This window comes from Buceros rhinoceros, unplaced genomic scaffold (genome assembly GCF_000710305.1).
Source record: "Buceros rhinoceros silvestris isolate BGI_N320 unplaced genomic scaffold, ASM71030v1 scaffold1669, whole genome shotgun sequence".
Lineage (NCBI taxonomy): Eukaryota > Metazoa > Chordata > Aves > Bucerotiformes > Bucerotidae > Buceros > Buceros rhinoceros.
The window spans coordinates 67,758-76,438 of record NW_010433103.1 but is presented as its reverse complement, the minus strand read 5'-3'; the positions used below and the strand labels follow the sequence as shown (position 1 = coordinate 76,438).

The window sequence follows — 8,681 nt, the reverse complement described above, 5'->3', positions numbered from 1 at the left end:
CCTTGCCCAGAATAAAGCATTATTTGTTTCTACTATTTCTGTACCAAACAAGATGTTCTTAAGACTCTCCCCGCCTCCTCCAGCTCCCTGGCCACACACTACCTGGAGACACAGACCTTGTGCTGAGAAAGCTGTCAGGGAAGCGGGGACAGTTTTCAATTGAGCACGCGCAAGAAAAGCACAAATTATAATGGAACCTGTGCTGGCAAAGATCTGCCTCTCCCAGGGCTCAGTGAGCGTTCCAGTTTCTGTCAGCAGGGCGAGACAATGCTGTGGCTGTAAGAGCCACTGCAAAGCAATCATGATAAAAGGCCAATAATTTTTTATATCCCTGGATAAAGGTCTTTGCCTGTTTTTCATCAGACTTAGAGGAAAGGATCAAGCATTGCAAATATCCAAACAGGTGCTCACAGGTTCTTACGCTGTTCGCAAATGAAATATCTTCTCCCATTCTACTCCTATTCTGCTAACAAAAGCTGGCTGGGGTCCCCTGCACAGCTTACCAAGGGGGTTCTGTTACACTTGAAAATTAGAAAGGGTGTTACTAGAGCATCAGAAATATCAGGTACCCACACATCTACAAAATACATCCTTTTCTCTTCAGTATCCCTGAGTGCTCTGCTGTGACTTGTGTTGCCATTATTGGTGTAGGGCCCTGCAGGGATCTCAAAAGCTGGAAAGCGAGTATGCAGGTGAAAAAATGCACTGGAGAAAGGTGAGTGCAGCAAGTATCCTAACAACTTCAGCAGAAAGCTGGCTTTCCCAGGGTGACCTGATGCTGATGTATACATTTAAGACTTTCCATTGCAGCATTTTGTAACTCAAAAAAAAAAAAAAAAAAAAAAAAAAAAAAAAAAAAAAAAAAGAAAACGAGAAGCTCTAGAATGGCCACTCTTCTGCTTCGCAATTTAGGAAGTCATAATAGCTAGCAGGTAAGATTACAAAACCCAAAGATGGTGCAGAGGTGGTATGTCAAGGTCTATTAAAAAACCCAAAGCTCTGCCTAATGTTAAAGCAGTAAAATTGTTCTTTAGCAAAATTAACCCATAATTGAAATATTCAACAGCGAATCTGTTTGGTGCTTCTGAACATGAAATTCTGTGTTCTGCTAAGAAGCTCACCAAAACTAATCCAAATTAACCCCAGTCTCCAGAAACAGAGAAATAACGTAATACTGTTTTCACTGTGGAACTTCCTAACTGAAAGAATGGAACTGTTTGTTGGTTTTACATTTGAAAATTACAAACTGGCTTTGCTAGGATCACAGAGAGATCCGAAGTACCAAGCTAATCTAAGTTGGACACCTTGAAATTCACCTGAATCATTGTTTCCTACGTGTGAAGTACAACAAAGATTTGGAGATTTGTGATACCTCAGAGTTTCTTCCCTGACGCTCCAGTTAATGCAAAGAAGGTTAAAACTATTCCCAACCTGTCAGTGGTTCGGGGACACCTGCCATTTATCTTTGCTTTCTCTGTTACCCATCATCCCAACACCTGTTGCCTTGTAAAACGCCACCTCTACTGATAACTTCACAGATTTCACATGACCTTTGAGCATCAAATTTTACGGTTCTAGAAAACGGGCTTTCCCTCCCCCACCCCGTCTTTTAATAGAAATGAAGCAAGTGAGGTGATTTGCAGCAACTGCCGGGAGAATCTATCTTTGTTCTTAGGAACTGTTTTTTACCAATATATTACTTAATACTAAAGCAATCATGGATCGTGGGCATGTAGGAGAAGAACTAGTGTTTTCTGCAATCATCGGAATCACTAGGAGATAAATCTTTTATAAATCTTCCTGCTAAGGGACGGAGCGAATAAACCCCCTACATCTCCAGTTATGATAACCAGATCACCTCTACAGCCTTATGCCTCAGTACTCCACAACTCATGTGACTGCACATCTGGGTCCCATCTGCAGTCCTGAAAGCCTCTTCTCCTATCAACAAACCAGCAGAGATCTCACTGCTCAGTAGCAGGAACCAGCCTATACAACTCTGATTTGTTTGATGACCACAACCCCCATTAGAAAGAGTTACTTCAGCTGTGATATACACCTTGGTAGTGAAAGCACGAGCCATTACAAAAGAAATATTTTTGGTGAAATAAAGAGTCACGACATCTGAGTGTTTCTGAAGTTGGTAAATAACAATAATAGCCAGTTCTGTGAGTCTGGAAGTGCAGAGAACACATTCTGCCTTTAGTAGTAGCATAATTAACTGTCTATCACTAGGCAAGCATCCAGGATACATTTTTTTAAAGTGTTCTGAGATTGCTTTCAGTTTTTCTTTCAGTGCTAAATAATAACGTGTCAATATTTTCTAATAGATTGTCCAAGAACAAAAATGGGACACAGCGAAACCTTGGCAAGAACACTGCATCCTTAACAATGAAGAAATGTGAAGGGGAGAAAAGAGGGTATCTAACAGGTTTTTTAGGTAAGAACAAGGCTAAAGGATCAGGTATTTTTCAAACCCCATAGTTTGTACTGTGACAGCGAGGCCACATATTTGAATGCATTTACAGAATGATTCTACAGAACGTAGAACAGACAGTCGGCTACGTACCATATTTTGTATTCCCCAGGCAATTAAAAATTACTCAGAAGTCATACCACGACTTCTACTTCTCACTTTCAATTGAATATGGAGTTGGAACTCAAAAACTGAAAAAACTGTCATTCACGATGTAAGAGCACTTGTGATTCCAGTAAGAGCACTTGTGATTCCAGTAAGACCCATGCCACCTAGAACAACAAGGGTAACAACAAGAGCAAGTTCTGGACTCAGCTTCTGCCTCCGACAAGCCGTTGTGCTGGTCAAAGAGAGCATGAGTGACTCTTCCATGGTCAGCTCAAACCAGGACACGCGGGAAGCTATCATTTCCCGTCATGCAGTTTCACTGCTGAATGAAACAACCTACCAAAGTTAGTATCTCTCTCTCAAGGTGCTGAAATTTCCTGCCTCCCCACCACTTTCAGCAGATCATTTGCACCTGTCAGACACTAGAATTGCAAAACAGCATTAAACAGTATTAAACACTTGCAGAAAGCCAGACAGTTTCTTACCATAGCCAAAGGGAGAACTCCTACCAGGTCCTTCTGGCTTACGTAGATCTTGGAGATTCCTAGATCAGATGTTGTATCTCCAGGATATTCTACTTGCCATGTGATGAGCTGGGTCCCAGGTAGGTCAGTTAGGTCTTCAATTTCAAAATCAATCTGCATAATTTCAGAGGAAGGACCATCCGCACTGCAAGAAATAAAAAAAAAGAAAGGTTCCATTCATGTGGCAGATAAGCCAGCAATATAATTGCTTTTATATTCATAAAACATTGGATTAAGGCTCTTCCAAAGAGAAGGTTCAGTGGGATGATGGATTTAACAATGAATTAATCATCTGTACTTGTCTTTAGATTTCAGGGTACTTCGCCTACATTCAAGTGGTTTAGTAACACTCTGTGACATGGATCACTAAGTACCACTCCATTTTACAAGTGGAGAAACAAAACTAGATCAACATAAAGCTAAGGCTAAAGCTACAGCCTAAAATCCTGACTATGAGGCTCTCCATCCATCAAGCACATTGTATTTCCTCCCCATTAAAGCAACACATGAGCAAATCTAAAGGGAATCGCTCTGTGAAACGGGAAACCACTGTAAAGAAAGTATTTTCTGCTTTTTAAAATGGGAGGCATGGAAGAGAGGTCAAAGCTCAGGGTGGGGTCCCTGGCCCACAGAAGCAGGGAGCAGAGGGCTGGAAAACTTGGAATTAATTTTTAGATATACTGCTACCCTGCTGTGAGTGTCTCTCTGAAGCAACTTTTGCTCTTTGCTAAACTAGGAATTACAGCTCATTTAGCTTGTTGGGAGAGAAGAGAGTTACAAAACTGCATTATGGAACGTGGGCCAATCCTGCCAGGATCCCGGGTCAAAACACAGCAGAAAAGAACAAAGAGTCACTAGAAGAGCCACTCCAGGATTCGCTGGAAACACTGGGGTTACTGACACCTTATCAATGCTCCTCTCTGTCCAAGCTGTGCTTCAGAAGTTCACATGGTTCATGTAAGTGAATACCATAAAGCAAAAATAAAGAGGAAAACTGGGAAGGGGCTTGTTGGTGCAACTCCTGCAAAGCTTGTTATAAAATCCACCACTGTACAGCAAGCAACGGAGCAAGGTTTCTGTTGTGGACCTTGGCAAGGCGAGCTCCATAGTCCAGTGCCATTTACAGAGACAAGAAAATATTCGATTTACTGTAAAGTTGTTGCAGAATTTCTTAGCAGGGGACATTGAAAATGACAGTGCTTCTACTTCTGAATCACTGAAAGCTGAACAGATCATCAGTGTTTGTGTGGAGGGCAAAGGGAAGAGCAGAATTTCCTTCAGTGGGACAGCATTCAAGGAGAGGGAATGGCACAACCCTGAAGTGTTACCACTTATGCTGCAGAGTGCAGCTAGAAGAGGAAAATTTCAGCAACTGATTAGAGAATCCCAGAAGGTGCCTAAAACTCAGCAGGTTTTCCCAGCTGATGTAGAAAAAGAGCTAAAACTAGACGTATTTTTTATGAAGACCAGTTATGACAACAGCCCCAGTGTGGGATTCTTCCCTAAGTACTCAGCTATTTCTATCACGCTGGCTAAACCCAACGCTTTATCCAAAGCTACTGCTTGAAAGGTGTAATCTGATCATCTTTACGGTTTGGATTTTAATGGATATATCAAGTCCCTGCTATCCTGGATGGAATTTAAAAGGAGCCTCTGTGTTTCCAAAATGGAACACATTGTGTTCAATTTCTCATTTCTTCGTGTCAGGGGAGAAAATAAAAGAAAAAAAAAGAGCACAGTTTCTACACTAGCCCTGAATGCAGTCTTATTTCACGCCGACCTAGGTAGGATCAGAAAGCTGCTTTGAGCAGCTGTGACTATTGATACGCAGTTTCCTTAATTGCATGAGCAGGAAGGGGCAATGCGTTGCCTATAAATACTTGGCAGCAATCCTGCTTTGTACAGTATGTTCTACCACAGCTTCTATGTTTAAGGGACTAATTGAATCGTCATACAATGAACCTTGGGTTTGTGATTCTATTCCGGGTGTCTGTCTGTATTACTGCATTGGTGCCTGCTACTACCAGTCACCGGATTTGCAGAATTGGTGCTGTCACCAGAAACGTGCCCTGTAACAGCAGTGAGAGACTGCTGCACACGAGGGTCTGCAGGGCAGAATACTGCAGAAAAACAACATGATTGTCAAAAAGTTAATCAGCTTAATCTTCTCCAGGTATGTTGGAGATTAAGAGAAAAGGAGTAAAGTGATTAGGAAACTAGAAAACAAAAGAGGGTGTGAAAGGCAGTAGAAAAGATAGGGAGAGAGTAGAGCATGGTCCTTGTATTTGTGATCTACAGCTCCCATATAGCACAACTACAGTAACCCCCCAAAAATGGAAATATTTCTTTTAGTTTCCCCATCAAAGCAGGTATTTTAATGAACCATTTATTGAAGAAAAAAAAACCCCACACTCTTTGCTACCAAATGCAGTTTTGATGGAAATTATTTTAACTAGTTCCTCTTAGAAATACTAAACACCTCCAAGATTACAGAGCACCTCAAAAATCAATAAGGATCTCATTACCGATACTAAAGATATATTTTTAAAAAATGTGAAAGTATTGCATGACCTCTGATCAGACCCAGGCTGTCAGCACCAGCTTAGGAACTTTTTAATTACTCGATCCATCACATCCTACGATGATCCTTCCACGTGCAAGTCCCGTGGATCTGTATCCCAAATTTACAGCCTAAGCAGTAATTGGCAATTGCAATCTTTGAACAGAGAAGTAAGCCAAAAAAGTTACCCTACAGAAAATATGGTTAAAAAATGTAAATAGAGAAATTTGCACAAATGGTATTTATTACCAGAGTCCACTCACGTAAAAATATTTGTGTCTTTTAAAGCCAAGGCTGCCTGGTTCAAGAGGAATATTGCTCTGCAGTAGGCAGCCACTGCTGTTTGAAATGATGTGCTGCCCTACTTGTCCCCAAGGCAGGAGTACATTCTATGGTCACGATACTGCAACAGCACGTCGGCAGCTTCTCTTCACCAACCCTAAACCCATTATTGCTATCAAGAACAGAGAAATAGTGGTAGACTATAGGAGGCTACACAGTTACAAAGTTTAGGATGGACAAACCCAAAGGTTGACATCCACAATCCAAGTTGAGTTGAAGGCTATTCAAAGTGAAACGGTTCTTTCTGCTAATTTAAAGTCCAATCCTTCACATGAGGTTTTGCTGTTTGCAGTTGAGAGTTAAGCTGTAATGGAGTTCACTGTGGTGCCAACAAACTCTCCTCGTGAACAGAGCCCTGCTGAGCTCATTTTAAGCAGTTGAGTACATTTTAGAAAACGTGTAGACACTTTTTTTTAAAGGGTTTCAGCCCAATCTGAAGACAAGGAAGGCAGAAAAAAAAAAGAAAACTTCATTAGGATGGAGTCCTCTGGTCTTTCCTCCCATCAGCCAACATAGCACAGGCACGTTCATCCTGTCTGTCTTAATCTGCCTTTTATTTCCCGTCTAACAAAAGATCAAGCAGCTCTGACAAATTAAGAACAATAGCAAAGTGTTCTGTCTCTAGGGGAGTATTTCCTACTTCCACAGAGTCTCTCTGCACCTGCTGCTTCTTCTGCACCTTCTGACACATCCCTGACCGAGGCAAAATTTTAAGGTTAAAAAAAATATCTCTTCTGCCCCTCCGGCCTGGGAGTCCTTTTAAATCCAAGAGGCTGGTATCAAGGCCTGTGGCCAGCTGGTAACACCTGTGCCATTGTGTCACTTTACTTTAGAGAAAGAACCAGCCACTCTCCTCAGTCTCTAGGGACAATATGCCCTGCAAGACACAGGTCTCAAGAAGAGATCCTGTAAATTCAAAGATAGCTCTGGGACGCTGGCAGTGTTAGTCAATTCAAATATCCCATTCCTGATCTCACTGGCTGTGGCATCAGCTTTGATCTTTATAAAATGCTCACAAAACAAGGCTCATTCTGAGCCTACTGAAATAAATGGAGATGTAATGCTTCTTGAAATACAACGTACACTGTTTTATCACTGTCTTTAGAAGGCTGCAACGGACACCAGAAGCCTAAAGCCATGAACACACTAAATAAGATGTATCATAGAAACGTTAATGAAAGAGCCGTGGGGAGAGGAGAGAGAGAAGGTAATCTTTATTCTTTTCTGCCTCATGTACATGTACACACGTAGCCAGATCTCCAGTACATCTCTGCAGGGTATTGGAAGAGCCTGCGCCCCGGAACGCTGCACAGGCCAAACTCAGTGGTGGAACAGCAGTGCTCAGAAAAGGAAGAAATATTTCCAGGGATAACTGGAAAAAACTTTCCACCATGAGAGAAAGGAGACAGCAGCACAGCTGATCCCATGGGAGGGATCGGGACCTAGAGGCAGTTTGGGGAAACCTTTATCCCCATCCTACAGGAGAGAAAATTAAACTGAAAATGACTCTCTCATAAAAGAGGTATAAGATGATTTGTACACCACAAAGCACAGAACGTGATTTATACACACAAAGTGGAATAAGGTGGCATTTCAGAAAGGAAGTGATGTAAAAGTAAATATAAATCTTTGGGTAAAAATAAGACAATATGCTATGTTGCCATATGAGATAAAACCACCATGCCAGCTATTTCCAGCTCTATCAGCTGGGCTGCAGGAAGGTTTTAAGGCTTGCTGTCATCTGTCCTGCCGCTGCACAGAGCTGGCAGTGGCAGATGGCGTTAAATACAACTTCTTACTTGTGTGGTAGGAAATAATATAAAACAATATGAGATGAAGAAAAAAGGCATAACAATGAGCAGTGAAAACAAAGCATTGCCACTTGGTAAAAAAATTCCACAATTTTCCAAAATATTTCATATTTACATTTTTATATACTTTTTTAAAAGCTTTTTTATAGCATTTTCTTCAAAATTTAAACAATTTAACTAAAAACAGTTTTGCAAACCTTTTTTGCCCGTCTCTTTGGAACTGCAAGCCATTACTCCTCATATTATCACTAAAGAGTACATCTTCCCTAACCAAGCATGAGGAGGTCAACGGGAATTCAAAGGACCACTAGAGAATCAGCCTTTCCTTCAGGATATTTGGGGTTTTGGCACCTCCTTTCCTTCTGCTTAATAATTTCTCCCCAACCCTATAGCTCGAATAAAAACCATGCCGTCTTCTGACCTAAAGAGATTTTGGGTGGGGGGGAAAAAGGGAAGAGGAAAATAGAAGAAATTAAGAAAAAATTAAAAATCACAGTGGGGAAAAAGAAAAAAGACCTGTCACAGAAGCATGAGAGAAAGAAATGTAGAAATTCTGTGAAATGCAGATAAGAGGAGAAGGATAGAAAAATAAACAATGAGGCTTGAAGTGCGTAGGTGCTTTGTGAGAAACACAGAAAAGATCCAGATGAATGGGAAACAGAGCTAGTGTAGACAACAGCCAAAACAAGAAAACAGTTTCAAAGTTCCTCCTCAGCTGAGTCAGTCTTTGCACCTGTATTGAAAGAAGTCAGGAAAGGATCCTGATGATCCTTTAGTTTATCTTCACCAATAACCGACTGCTTGTCTCGGCTTTGCTGAATTCTTAACAAATACCCACAACTCTGGTTTCAGGGAAGAGC

At 41.3% G+C, this 8,681-nt stretch overlaps 1 protein-coding gene across 1 annotated transcript in view; it reads right to left on the bottom strand.

Moving 5' to 3' along the window:
• TMEM132D (transmembrane protein 132D) overlaps positions 1 to 8,681 on the bottom strand; it is a gene marked incomplete at its 5' end in the record, with an annotated part of 146,762 nt that overhangs the window by 87,721 nt on the left and 50,360 nt on the right. The window contains one exon of the mRNA XM_010143982.1: positions 3,070 to 3,253. Within this exon, the coding sequence (XP_010142284.1) occupies positions 3,070 to 3,253 (184 nt within the window). The remainder of the gene's footprint in view (positions 1 to 3,069; positions 3,254 to 8,681) is intronic.